This window comes from Botryllus schlosseri, chromosome 1 (genome assembly GCF_051294905.1).
Source record: "Botryllus schlosseri isolate E-star chromosome 1, Bs_hap1, whole genome shotgun sequence".
NCBI classification, from domain to species: Eukaryota; Metazoa; Chordata; class Ascidiacea; order Stolidobranchia; family Styelidae; genus Botryllus; species Botryllus schlosseri.
Window position 1 is genome coordinate 29,373,533 of NC_137236.1, and position 14,720 is coordinate 29,388,252.

At 39.4% G+C, this 14,720-nt stretch overlaps 4 protein-coding genes across 4 annotated transcripts in view; 3 read left to right on the plus strand and 1 right to left on the minus strand.

Moving 5' to 3' along the window:
- LOC145435195 (cornifelin homolog B-like) overlaps positions 1–14,720 on the plus strand; it is a 150,616-nt gene that overhangs the window by 80,366 nt on the left and 55,530 nt on the right. The gene's annotated exons all lie outside the window — the stretch shown is intronic.
- On the minus strand, positions 343–4,148 carry LOC145434955 (actin-related protein 8-like). The gene has a single exon (XM_080312192.1). The coding sequence runs from the start codon at positions 3,747–3,749 to the stop codon at positions 1,941–1,943; it is 1,809 nt and encodes a 602-aa protein (XP_080168318.1). The 5' UTR covers positions 3,750–4,148; the 3' UTR covers positions 343–1,940.
- Positions 5,578–8,325, plus strand: LOC145435134 (glucosamine-6-phosphate deaminase 1). Its single transcript, XM_080312418.1, has one exon. It carries the CDS (start codon positions 5,655–5,657, stop codon positions 6,462–6,464), a length of 810 nt encoding a protein of 269 aa, XP_080168544.1. The 5' UTR covers positions 5,578–5,654; the 3' UTR covers positions 6,465–8,325.
- LOC145435141 (tubulin polyglutamylase complex subunit 1-like) lies at positions 8,289–13,983 on the plus strand. Its single transcript, XM_080312430.1, has 7 exons — positions 8,289–8,424; positions 9,260–9,387; positions 10,222–10,321; positions 11,727–11,924; positions 12,754–12,817; positions 13,100–13,229; positions 13,496–13,983. Exons 1-7 carry the CDS (start codon positions 8,352–8,354, stop codon positions 13,595–13,597), a joined length of 795 nt encoding a protein of 264 aa, XP_080168556.1. The 5' UTR covers positions 8,289–8,351; the 3' UTR covers positions 13,598–13,983.

Sequence of the window (14,720 nt, forward strand, 5' to 3'; positions counted from 1 at the left end):
AGTCTTCTCTTCAGCATTGGGTTCTACTAACTTATGTAAAATTCTTCGGGGGGAATCGAAGGCCTCGGATACTCATTTTTCTCACTATTAACATGTTACTTGAATCGGATAAACAACAATTACTGGGCCTACTTTTCAATTATCGGTCCTGATATGCAAGACTTGGATAGGTCATACAGAATTTGTTGAGTCATATCACTTGGGTCATTTTCCGTATTCAAGAAAATGACTCGAGTCATTACAACCCTGATGGATACTAATTAATTCATTGATTCTGTCACGGCTGTGTGGGACAGATCTGCTGCTAATTCGACATGGCAAAACAATACAGAAAGCTACACATTCCAGGTAACAAGTGTCAACAGGACAAATTGCAATATAATACAACTTCAATAGCATGATTAGATGACTGATTGCCAGCACGGCGCAAGGTTGGCATAGTTCAGAGATATATTTATTTAGCAAGGTATTCCAGCTTCAGCAAAAATTCTGCATTCAATAGGAAATAGACACTGAACCACGTGTGTGATTAATCAGTAGCACTCTGGATGCTGAAAAGTAGCTGTGATGGCGTAAAAGAATTGAATGAAACAGTTTCTGCGTGGACTTTTCGAAGGCTACCTATTTAGTATTTGTTGACATTTTGCATTAGCCACGAAGATGAATCCTGCTATTTAGGACACAGTCACCTCTGACAGACTGGCAAAAGAATGCGACTCCTGGACCAAATTTACTTTTTGACACTCCTGACCAGAGTGGTTTTCAGTAGAAATGAGCAATATGATTCTAGTGAGCAATATAATGATTTGAACAGCGAGAGATTATTGTCTGAAGTACTAAAATTTACGATCCTTTCCACTAAGAGTCAATTTATCAACAAGAATTCTTGCTTCAATACTATTTTTCCCATTGTGATATCACGGCATCCAAAGTACGTAGCACAGAGCAACGATTGCTGGTGGAAATGACAATTGACATTCGTGAAACTGATCAATTCACAGCGTTGCCACAAGGTGCAATGAAATCGGTATATTTGATAAAGTGACGTAATATCTTCATTGTAATGTAAAATTTTGTCGAATTTAATTGGCTACCCCATAAAACTGTTCGTTTGTCTAAAAAAACAACAACGCTAAACACCAATTCAGGCGAAATTCCAACCTGTGGAAGCGAAGATATTGTGGTAGAAAGTTCTGGATTTATGTGATAAAAATGAATATAATATTTTTTTCGGATTTTATTGGTTACCCCATGAAATTGGTCAGTTGTCTGAAAAAAACGATGCACAACAAATTTGGCTCAAATTCAACCAGTGGAAGCCAAGTTATTGGAGTACAAAATTTTGGATTTGAAAATAATAGTGGCAAATTCCTTATTGAGAGATCTAGCCACTGTAAATAGGCCTACTATAATTTGAAATCTAAATTTTTGACATGAATAACTTCGCTTCTACTGGTTGGAATTGAGCCAAATTTTTTGTGTATATTTTTTTCAGACAAACGAACAGTTTCATGGGGTAGCCAGTGAAATTCGAAAAAACTTTTTCTTTATTTTTATTCCTAAATAAATCCAGAACTTTGTACTACAAGAACTTTGCTTGCACTGGTTGGAATTGATCGAAAATTGGTATGCAGCATTATTTTTAGGTAAATTGATAATTTTATCGAGCAACCAGTAAAATTTGAAAAAGAGAGTTATTTACTGAACAGCTACGTGCATATGAACGTATAAAAGGTAGGCCTACATATTTCAACGCTCCACATCAGTCATACTCCTATGACGTTATCACTTGTGCAGTCAATTTTGCCCAACGTTCACTTCCTTCTTCCACTTGAAGTGGTTTGACATGTGTCAGAAATGTCTATTTCGATCCGTAATCGAGCAGAAACTTAGGGCGTTCATTCTATTTTGACCACCTACGGTTCAGTCCAACGTCGACGTCACCAGACAAAAGGCGCGCGTTCCCGCAAAAGTTTAAGCCCTTGAGACTGCCACTCTTTGTTGGTGACCCAGCACTCGTGGGCACTTTCCAAACAGGACAGCACGGACCCGCCTTTCCACGCCACCACGGACGGGTCTTGATCTTTCGGCCGGACCACGACTTCGATTTGAGACGCGAGGTATTCTCTTGCCGGAGATAACGGAACGTGGTCCTTGATTTTTTGATGCATAAAATGGTCAACTCCGTCAAAATGAGCAAGACCGCCACCTACTACAAGAATACACGAATACATCCGTCTTTTCAATTCGTCCTCGTAAGATAGAGGGGTGTTTTCAATACTCCACACGATCGCTTGATGCAACGGCATCAAACCGCTAGGTGCTAGAACATCAGCTTCTGAAGTCTTTACAGTGCCGGAAGTAGTCTCTTCTTCTATCTCTTCACTGTTCTCGTAATCCATTCTTTCCACGTTTTGCTCGGAGAAAAAATTCGTCTGCTGCTGCGATTGGTAATCCTTCATCTTACGAAACGACCGACCATCATAGTGTTTGTTACGCGTTTGGAAAAGGTAATGCTCGTCTAAAGGATCTTCTGAATCACCTGGATTGCGTAGAGCTAAATGCACTTGAGACTTGGAAGGTTTTAAGCCCAGCACTTTGGGATAGAACAAACTCAGAGGGGCTTGGGACGTCTCGTCACCCAAAGTGATGGGATACAAGATTGAAGTTTGACCCGGACGCCGTATATGAAACTCTTGCTTCTCTGGGGTTTTACTATCTGGTTTAATGTGGCAGTACGTTTCTTTCAATTCTTCCATAAGCAAAGCATCCATTCTATCATCGTGATCGAACTTGTGATACGGTAACGCGTTGCGTTTTAGCAGCTTTGCGAAAACGCGTGTAATATCCTTACCACCGATGTCTAACCTTATACTCGTGCTTTTATGAGATATACCGTCCTCTATGCAGCTGATAGCTGTTTTTTCATGCCCAACATCTACGACGCATGCGGTCGCAATTCCACAGCCGTAAGTGGAGCAGACAGATTCTTGATGCACCAATACCGACGAAAAATTCAGCTCGTTAAATAGCATGTGCACCATTTCCTTTACGTGAGAATGATGGTACAAGTCGGGTATCAAGAGAACGCAACGGAAATTCGACAGGTCTTTGAACGGTATAAGCAAAAACGTTTCTATTGCGCTTACCCATAATGTTGCCAGACTTGTGATTACAGACGATAATGACCCGTAAGGTCCTTTGTGAATATTCAACTGTCCTTTTACAATAGGCCAGTGGAGGTCGTAGCAATCATTTTCATCAATGTATAAAGCATCATCACCTATCAAATACGGCTGATGCTTGCTTGTATCTGTCCATGTCCAGCCGCATCCTTCCGAGAGAACCTCGGGCTTTGATTTCTTGTTGCATTTGGCGAGGTATTCCCATCGACACACAGGTCGTCTAAAATACGAGACTAGGACGTCGTCAATTTCGTTGAGACCGCCAAAATTTATATTCCTTTGGTCATCTTCGTATTCGCATGAATCTCTCGACAGAAGAGATTGTCTGACCGCTTCTTGTTGACCTGGTTTTTTATGACGCCACGCGATCACGTGAGGTACTAATGTCGGCTGAGGATCGGAGGCTCGACCTAAACGGAGGTGCGATGATCCGGGTTGCAATACGATAGTAGACTTGGCTTGACCTGTGGTACTTTCGATATCAAACGTGTCGCCTACGCTGTCTTCGTTTTGAACAGGACTACTTGAGAAGGACCTCGATGCAGACGACGCCTCCAACGCCATTTTCGCAGCAATGAAATAAAATCCCCGCGTTGAAAAGGGTGAAGTCCCTAAACTAAACAAGATTAGTGAAAAAGAACCAGCGGTGCGTATGATTCAGTCTCCCATATCGAGATCTTGTACAATGTACATCTCCTCGGACAGTCTGTTATATACGAAGTGACGAGAAAATTTACCATAAATCTGAGCTTAAAAGTAGCTGAGCGAATCATAAGCATTGGCTTAAGCTGCCTTAGCTATGAAGCCGGGCGTGTGAACGTCTCTCTCTCTCCTTGTCCGATGTGGATCCCCACTAAACACTACCAAGATTGTAGGAACGGTAATAACGCACGCCGTTTAATTTAACAAGCATATCATCATGCTACCTTCACCTTTATAACGAAATAAAAGTAAATCAAAGAGAGTTGTGTTTCGTGAATATATTCAAACCGCAAGATGCCGTACGTCGACTCCAACGAGAATGCTATTCAGATATGCTTCACTAAGCATAAGCATTATTGCCGACTTTCGTTTTTCGCTGTGGCGTCGATGTATGTAATATGTATATTGTATATGCTGTTCAGCACTTCAGATATCTGCTGAACTGTTTCGTTTTAGTACGTTAATTTACCCATAGTACAGTCTAGTCGTAAGCATGAGCATCTAGTGGTACCCGTATTGTAAAACATACGGTAACTAACTCTGACTCACTGTTTGGAATCGGTGTCCTGTGCTCACACTATATTTTATTTTTTATTCAATTATTTTAACTTGGAAAATCATCGCTGCTCACCTGATATTTTGTATATTATTGCCTTGAAATACTGGTATTGTGCGGTACAGTGATCTCACTGCTCTGATGTCCAGTAGGATATGTGCAATTCTGTTGCATGTATTATTGCTGAGACAGCTCAGTCCTGTATAGAATCGGTGTCCTGTGCATGTGCTCACACTATATTTTTTATTAATTTTTAATATATTACTTCAACTTGAAGAATCTTCGCTGCACACCCAGGCAAAACGTAACGAGATTCCAGTAGGGAGACTGACTAAGCCATGTTGAAAGACGTAATTCATATCAAGGCTGAATAATAAGTACTAACCAAGTTGTGAAGTTTCAAAGCAAACGTTTCTGGTCAAGTCAATCCTGGCTAACCTAACCCATCACTCTCATTTGTATAAGTGCCAATATCAACCAGTAATTATCCTGTGGACAAGAAGATTTTCATGATCATATCATCGGCAGATTTGAATTACCGTACTATGTAGAAAATTTTCAGTTTTTTCGAAATTGGATTATACAATTGAATAGTATATTCATATTGAAATGAACCTGCATATTTTTGGCTGACACTCGTCAGGGGTAATCTTCAGCAACTATAGTAGAGAATTGGAAAGAACATTGTATATCAACAAAACAATCGTATATCACAAAATAGGAAATTGGATCAGGGTATTAAACGGCAGCACAAGTCTTTCCAAATTATATTTGAGTTAGAATTTTTAAATTCATACAAATGTGGAAATTAAATTGAATTGCGAATAGGAAAGGGTTACAACAAGAATCAAGTTCAGTCCATATGAAGTCAGAGTGCATTTTCATTTGCAATGTCGGGCTCGTTTTACAAGTCACTGTTATATGCTGTCTGTATCTGTAGTGTTTTTAGGTGAACCACACGTTATATTAAAATTAAAGGATAGAAACTTTTCTCTGATTAGACCAGAATTAGATTACGGTACTGGCTTTTCACGCTAATTAGTGCAATTAGCCAACTAGAATCTACTTGTCCAAGTTTGATCATTGAGTCAACACCGATCAAGGACTGTTCTATAACACTAATGTGCCCTTTTCTACCTCACCTGGAATATTCTTCTCTCTCAGTCTTTACAGTTGAAATAGCTCTATATTTTTGAAGTATTACCGACATCATGCGTTTGGTCATTCTCGACGATTACGACAAAACCAGCGAATGGGCCGCCAAGTACGTGCGCAACAGAATCCTACAATTCAAGCCTGGACCGGAAAAATACTTCACTCTCGGACTACCGACAGGCAGCACGCCTATGGGGATGTACAAAAAGCTCGTGGAATTCCACAAGAGAGGAGAGCTGTCTTTCAAATACGTGAAGACGTTCAACATGGATGAATACGTCAAGATACCTCGCGATCACCCGGAGAGCTATCACTCGTTTATGTGGGATAACTTTTTCAAGCATATCGACATCGATCCCGCAAACGCTCATATCTTAGATGGAAATGCTTCTGATTTAATAGCTGAATGCGATGCATTTGAGGATAAGATTAAACAAGCTGGGGGCGTCGAATTGTTTTTGGGTGGTATAGGTCCAGATGGACACATTGCTTTCAACGAACCAGGATCTAGTCTCGTGTCTAGGACAAGAGTGAAGACACTGGCTAAAGAAACAATCATTGCAAACGCTAGATTTTTCGACGGCGACTTATCCAAAGTACCGACGCAAGCTTTGACGGTAGGTGTGGGCACTGTAATGGATGCGAAAGAAGTAATGATTCTTATAACTGGAGCTCACAAAGCGTACGCTCTGCATAAGGCTATAGAGGGCGGTGTCAACCATATGTGGACAGTGTCTGCTTTTCAGCAGCATCCGAAAACGATATTCGTGTGTGATGAAGACGCCACCATGGAGTTGAAGGTGAAGACGGTGAAGTACTTCAAAGGACTGATGGCGCTTCACAATAAGCTTGTCGAGACTCTGTGAAACGGATCGGTCTTATCGGTGGCCATTTTGTGAACTTGGCTAATTGGGATTTTTGGTAATTCTATTAATAAGCTTGTTGTATTGTGAGGTGTACTCGTGCTAAACAGCAGTGTTTTCCATGACACAATTTGGTTCGCATCACTGACTCTGGTTTTGGTTACGGTTGGGGGTCATGAATATGTAGTTTTGAATTGTCGAGAGAGATTTCAGATGTATGAGGTAAAGGAAATCTGTTCAAGGAAGAGCAAAGATGTGACCCTTATATGCCTTAAGCCCAACTTTAGATATTATAAGCCCACAAACGAGGTTCGCACTAGCTAGCTACGGGCAAGTTTCATTATAATATAATGTAGCAACAACGTACTCAGGGGTTCAACCCCTCTTATTTTCTACTATTGCCTCTATCTCTAATGTTTCTTGGCTCATTTGCAATTCGTAGCATGCCGGTACATTTCAACCAAAATATGATGGTTTTTGCCCCAGTCAGAGTCAGTGATGCTCATTAACCATGTGTCATAGGATGAACTGTAAAATATTGCAATTGTTGTGGATGGCGAGCACTTCTTAATGTAAGAACCACCCAATTTACTGTATCCATAAATGGTTCAGACATTTCTGTGCTTGTCTGTAGGCTATGATTATGCTGTGTTGACCTATATTTCCTTGCAGTGGAAACAAATCAGTTGAATTAGATCACACCAATTTATCTCAATATATTTTTTAAAATGTATACGACGGTATATTGGCAGAGTGTTGTTGATTTGACCTTTCTTGCCGATTTCCGTCGGCCATTTCTCGATATGATTTGACAGTAACCCGACCTTGACATCTTATCTGAAAAGTCCACATTTTGACTACAAGCAGGCCGCTGTGTCATGCATCCAATCATTATATTGCAGCTTACCGTATCTAAATCGTGAATAATATTGCAATGTTTATCAGTGTTTGAACGGTGTGTTTGGGTGTTTTGTACACTTAATTCGGAAGCTGTTTGTTTTGTGATCATCTTGTGAAATGATATTCGTTAATGGGTTTTACACAACACTATCCTTCGTATTTCTGTCGTTTACCTGTATTATATGATACTGTACGTGGTATTGTCACACTGTAGATTCGTATTTTAAATTCTCTCCACCATCTTACACACTTTCGCTAATACGTTTAATATAGAAATAACAGGGGTTGATATGCAATAAGGAATCATGAAAATATACTCCACTGATCATGGATGTTGGCTGTAATAGTGTAATATATCATCAGAATTGTTTTGTGATTGCTGTCTATTATTTGCATTCGAATTTATGTGTCGTATAGAACTGTGTTGTATGTTTGAATGTTGTGTACTTTGGAGCATGCAAGAGGAGAATTCCAGTGACTTGTTTGAAAATATTGTATCAGTAGGACTTGGAGTTTTTACCATTGTTGTCATTACTTTTTTTCAGTCCATTGAGTGTAATTTCTGTCATTTTCTGAAGTTGGTCAATTGGTACCACGTACCAGTATGGCTTGTGCTAATGTGCTATGGATGATCTTAATGAAAAAAATCTCGTGTGATTCTCTGGAGAAAGTAGGCTTATGTGTGATTTTATAATGTATGTGCATTGGCATTGTGCATGATTGAGGGCTGCGGCTTTATTCTCACCTATGCATAAATGATGGTGCTCATAAAAGCTTGATTCGCCAACCTCGTCAAAGCAATTGCAGATCATAGATGTAGGCTAAATATGGCCATAATTGATAACTGTATTGTATAATGTATCTTATGTGTGGATCTGGTGTGTAGTAGCATTTTGTTACGTCAGATCAAGTACGGTACCGTATGTGTATTGTGTAATTGAATTACATTTTGATTCCTTGCAGACTCGCCATTAATCTATTTTGATAATTATGGCTGACAGCAGGCGGAAAGATCCACAGAATACGGATCAAGATAAAATTGCAGCTCACAAAGATTTTTTAGGTATGATATGAAGATTTTTTTCTTTTTTTGTTTTCTGCAACTGATGTAATGCGATACGATATAGCAGTGTTATCAAGGCTATAGTTATGTCATAGCTGACCTGACAAAATGATGACAAGAAGGATGTTTTAAATCTCTTACCTCGCGTGTAGTCGATTAGTCTTGATATCAGTCAATTTTCATTTGAATACACGGGCGTGATTATTTTTGAAAAATGTATAATAAAGATGCCTCTGACTGTGACGAGGGATTTGTGATTTCTTCTCAGATATTATTTATGTAGGCCGACCAATAGCTCGAGTCTAGTATTGAGTGAGAATCTATTATTAGAGTAGCGAAGGTATACTGCTTCACACAAAGAGTAATATTTTATGAGCAAAATATTGTTTGAATACCTTGTTTCCACCGTTAGAGCATTGAAGCCTCTGTTGGTGATAACTTTCCGTCGAATAATATGTGTTGCACAAGGCTGTTAATGTCATGGTAAGATATTTCTGTCTTGTAACCATCATTGATTAACCCTCACTGGTCAGTGCGGCGAAATAGTATTGGTTTAGAAATATGAGATTATTTTGGATTAATTGTAACTGATGTCATTTTACTAGTTGCTGTAAAATTGCAACATATGTGAACTTTACTAGGTACGGTATTACTACTGTTATGGCGTCACGCCAGCTGGTGCTTGAGCATCTGACTCGAGGCCTAATGGTTTACTCGGAATCCAATTATTTAGTTACTCAATTTGCCCCATCCTTATGTAGGCTATATTAATGATGTCTTTGATTTTGAGTAAATCTTGTGGACTCATGTCTGAAAATGACCTTATGCCTTTCAGAGAAATTTAATGTTCGCCAGCACACCCGCTCTGCGCTTTTGAAACTCGTGGAAAATCGGCCCGAAAGTCCTCTCCTATTTCTGGCCGAATATTTCGATTCGATATCGTCCGAGAGCAAGACCGACAAGGTAAGCGTGCCTCCGTGCAATCATTCTTGGCCTGTTGTTAGTAGAAGGCAGGGTTGTAATGACTCGAGTCATGATTTTCTGATGACTCGACTTGACTTAGTCATTTTCTCAAAATACGGAAATGACTCGATGACTCGAGTCAATTTGTGTACTGACTCGACTTGGACTTGGACTTGGAACCAAGTCATATGACTTGAGACTCAGACGGCCAAGACGTCTTTCATTGTAATTTTGAAGAATAGTAAAGTAACCACACAATTGGGGTTTCGTTTATTGGTACTGGTACTTGAAAATGCGACCGTAAACTGGTAAAAGTGAGGAAAATTAGTATATTATAAATGCCAACCATTCGCTAGGCTATAATTAAAAAGAGTTATAAAAAGTGGGTTTAACAAGACTTTAACTGGAAACTGAGCAGTCAACACAATGACTTGAACTCGAGTAATACTACCATGACTCGGACTCGACCCTCTGATAGCTGACTTCGACTCGGACTTGACTCGGTGGTGAATTGAAATGACTCGACTTGACTCGAGTCAAAACTATAAAAGTGAGATTGACTTGTGACTCGGAGCCTTGTGACTTGGTTACAACCCTGGTTTGAACTTTTCAGAACATTACTATAGTTATTGCTATTGCTAACAGTTGTTACTCAATAGGCCTACTTGACTTGGGACTCGAATGACCCAGGTGCTTGATTTTGCACAGCCCCCTCCTTGCAATAAATAGTCATGGAAATATCTTCATCGGTTTGCCCATTTCATGGATTTTTGGGAATGATCAATAAAATGACCTAGCGTTGAGCAAGCCTTCAACTTTGAATCATCATTTCAGGTTGCCAATGCTACGAGAATATTATCGCTGTCTCACCACACAAGTCCTGCGTTCAATTCCAACGTCGTGCAAGCCTACAACACTCTCAGCGCGCCAAGGAGTGAGTTCGATATTGCTTGTGTGCAGACATAGTGTTTGAGAAAAGTGGTATAATACTATAATATTGTGTGATACAGTGAGATATTCACTGCTCTTGAGATAGTACTGTAAAGATACAGTCTGGTCTTATAGAACACACAATATCCTACTCCAATCTAAATCCCACAGCTCTCGGAATTACTGATATGGGATGTTGGATTCTACATGGCTTTGGCTGATAAATCCAGTAGATTCAACAGAATTTGGAGAAAAATGGCAGTCTTCCATTTGGAAATGCCTAGCTAACGCAGTGAAGGTTTGATCCCTATCAAACTCTGATATAAAGTAAGAATTGAATGCAACTTCACGCTAATTGATAAACTTAGCACTATTTGACTATTATTGTATCAATATGTTTTGCCAAAATGCAGCAAAAATTACGGCGGCAGACCAGCAATATTGAATTTTTTTAACGCTTGAATCTAAATCTACGGTATATATTTTCTGCAGAGCTTCCATTAGCAGATCTTAGCAATTTGCTTACTTCATTCTTTTTAAAATGAGGATGCAGCCTAAAGTTTGCCTATTGTAACAATGTAACATGATTGTGTTGGTTATATACACATTACACATGGTTCGTTTGGTTCTTTTATGCTGATTGATGAAAGCTGAGCTGGCAATGTCAGCATAGTAACTCAATTGGATCCAAATCATCATTTAGATGGTTGACCTTGTTATAAGGATTTTAATGAAGTAGCCGACCTGAATCTGTTGTTAATTTTGTCACACCCTGTAATAGGCCACATCTCATCAATAGTATCAGCAAAACCATACATGGAGTATCAATTGTAATGATTCCATTGTATTAGTGAGAGACAATTTCGTCCAGTACCGAAATTATAAGCCCAAGCCTGCCACTAAGATATTTACCCTTGAAAATTATGGTTTTTATACCTCTATCCCCGCCTTAGGAGTCTTGTAAACTCAATTGGTCACATCTTGGGCACGAAAAAGTCATATGAACTATGCAAGTTCGTGGGAACAACATTGTTTGTGAATTTTTATCGATGTGCATCATTGTCTTGAGCGTTATGAAATCGGTATATTTTAGAAAAACAAAATAATGTCCGATGTGATGTAGCTGGCAATGTATTAATCTCCTTGTGATTGAATACAAGATAGGAGTCTACTTAGTAGAATTTTCCATGTTACTCGTCATGGTGTGTCTTGTCGTACTATGTGATACTCCTATTCCAAACTCTAAGCTTATTACTCTATTCGATGTCGAATCACTCAGTTACCTGGTTTTGCTTACCAATCAATTCAGTTCCACTGTAAGAATAAATCTGTCCGATATCCTCAGGTCCAGTTTTTCCAAATCCTAATTCGTTTTCCGCACCCTAATTCGTCTTCGAATATGGCAACAGATCCCAGCTCGAAAAAACTGGCCAGCAAAAGAGTCGGCATGATAGGCTCCGTGCACGAGGAATTCCTACGCGCCATATGCGGCAACATCCCGGAAGACTTGAGCACCAAGCTCATAGACAAAGTCAGCTGCAAGTGGAACGAAATGGTGCCGTTCGAGGCGTTCAAGTACAGCGTGACGGTCGCTTACGTTTTGCAAGGTATGGAACATTTTATTTTCTACGCCAGTGGTTACCAACCTCTTTAGCTTGGGGTCGGTTGCATTTAAAAACACATTTTCAGAGATAGTAGAAATAAAGTACTTTGTTATATGCTAGTCTCTACTGTACTGTCAAATGTTGCGGAATTGTGCTGTTGAAATTCCCAAATTTGATGATTCATTTCACAAACTAATGGACAATCCCCTAACTGGGAGGAAAGTTGATTTGTATTGACGTACCGCCAGATGCGAATCGCTGTTCAGTAGTTTTTTTTTAAACCAAATTTTAGTGTCTGCTTGGATAAAATGGTTAGGTTGCCTAAAAAAGCACTGCACACCAATTTTGGCTCATTTTCAACCTATAGAAGCATTGCTATTTAAAATAGTTTTGGATACATTTTATATACAAAATTTTTCAAAAATTCTACTGGCTACACTATGAAATTGTGAGGTTGTCTAAAAAACCGATGCACGACAAATTTAGATCAATTCCAGCCAGTAGAAGAGATATTAGTGGAGTACGAAATTTTTAATTTGAATATAAAAATAGTAGGCCTAGAGCACTAGGCCTATTTACGGTGGCAAATTCTTTAATTTATTTATAATAAATCTACCCTGCCGTAAATATGATTGAAGATCCTAAATTTTGAACACCAATAAGTTCGCTTCTACGGGTTGGAATGGAGCCTAATTATTTTGGAATCGTTTTTCCAGATAACCTAACAATTCTACCAAGAAGCCTGTAAAATTTGAAAAAAGAAGTTATTTTTGAACAGCCCTACGCGAAGTAACAGCTCGGTCTTTGCTGTAACGCTTTTTTTTGTCTGCAGACTTCTTGGTGTTGACGGAAGACCTGTTCAAAACGCTTAGTGGAAAAAATGAAGTGGCAGACAGGTGAGCTTTGGCCTATATAATTTCCAATAAGACGCAGCATAGCTTTGCGCTATATGCTTCATATGCTGCGATACAGCCGATCGAGGTTTGAAGTCTTCCATAGCAGAAAACAGCATCGAAACTATAATACTTGATGACAAATTCATTGTGGCGAATTATGGTTTTGAATTTGATACATTCTTTCCGTCGTTGGGACCTTGAACACTCTGGCCTTATTATATTCAAATTGCCGATGTCTTCCATCTAACATTTAAGGGTTATTCATATTGAATATTTGTGTAGGTACATATGCGAGGCCACGATGGAAAATTTCAAATACTCGTTAGCATGTCACGAAACTCCTGGCTCGCTGTCCGTGATGGAAGCGGGTCGACGGTTACGGCCTGACGCGTTGGCCAATGCTATCTTACAGGTGGGGATTGTTTTTGTGATATATTTTCATATCCAGTCCACCACAGTATAGGTGTAACTTGTTCAAATAACAGTTTTTGGGGCAAGAATAATTACTTTTGACACTGGAAATGATGTTTGCGTCACTTGAAATGAGTGAAATTGTCATAATAACCGCATGAAATATCCCCTGTATCATGACAAATCTGCAATCATCTTATACGCTTGTATGCAATCAGCTTATTCCTGTGCATCGTTTCTTGATTAAAGTTCAATTTCATTTTTCAGGCCAAGGAAGACGAGGGAGACGCCAAGAATTACATGGAAATCCACGAGTTCATCAAAGCGATGGCTCTTTTGTATTTGGAAAATGTGCAGACTCTGAGATAATAGGTTTTTCTTTTCGATTAAGCCACGGATGTATTTGAAATCCTGATGCTGTCAAGTTGTTAGTTGTGAAATATCGGTGGAAATGAGCGCTGGCGTAGCCAAAGGATGCTTTCCCTCCTAAATTTTCATTCTTGCTACCTACCCCTATGGAGTTGGGCACTTGGAGACGCGGACAGCAGATCTTGACAAAGCTAAACCAATTTCGAATCTTTGTGCGGCCGTGAAATTTAAAAATACCATTATTTTATTATATGCTTTGCAAGTTTTTAGCAGTGGTGTTCTGGTTTGTTTGCGTAGCATTATAGCACAAAATGTCATCCTGCTTAACATATTGTCTATGCGTTTACAATATATGATGTTGTGACTCATCACGGTACCTATCAACATATCTAGTTCTAGAACAGTGGTTCTCAAAGTATGGGTCGCGACCCAAACATGGGTCGCGGAGGGTCAGAAAATGGGTCGCGACATAGTGATTCAAATCTGTCAAAATTCAATTTTCTTAGTGGATTATTGCTTCATCATACGCATTTCATTTAGCTTCTTAGTGGATTATTGCATCATAAGTGGTTTTCTAAGAGTTTCAATGGCAGCGCAGCTACACTAGGCGTAACTACTTAGCCCAGTAGCTGCTAAAAAGACTAAGTTAAGGAATGGAATGCATTTTGATCGCGAATCTAAGCCTGCGCCAGGCCACTGTTATTCACATGATGCAATCGCACAAGCTCGAGCAGTAATTAGTCTTTACCATCTCCACACACCAAAAATACTACACCATCTTGGCAGACAGTAAAAATCATATTGATTTAAAACAAAATTAATCCTGATTGTTTGTATCAAACGGCAACAGACTATAATTCATTTGCGTATCTTCACTGCGTTGCGTCATGATTCGAGCGCGCTTTGTATCAAGGCTCGCAATCGCCTCGATCCTGGAGACGATTTGCGCATTGCGCTCAGTAAGATAGAGCCGTGCATTGAAAATATTATGAAAGAGAACTTTCAGTTTCATCAATCACACTGAATGAATGATCTGTCTCTAATAAATTGTTCTCTCATAGTACTGTGTACTATAACTGGTTGTCTGTGTCTTATCTGAAAAATTAGCAGAGTGGTAACATAA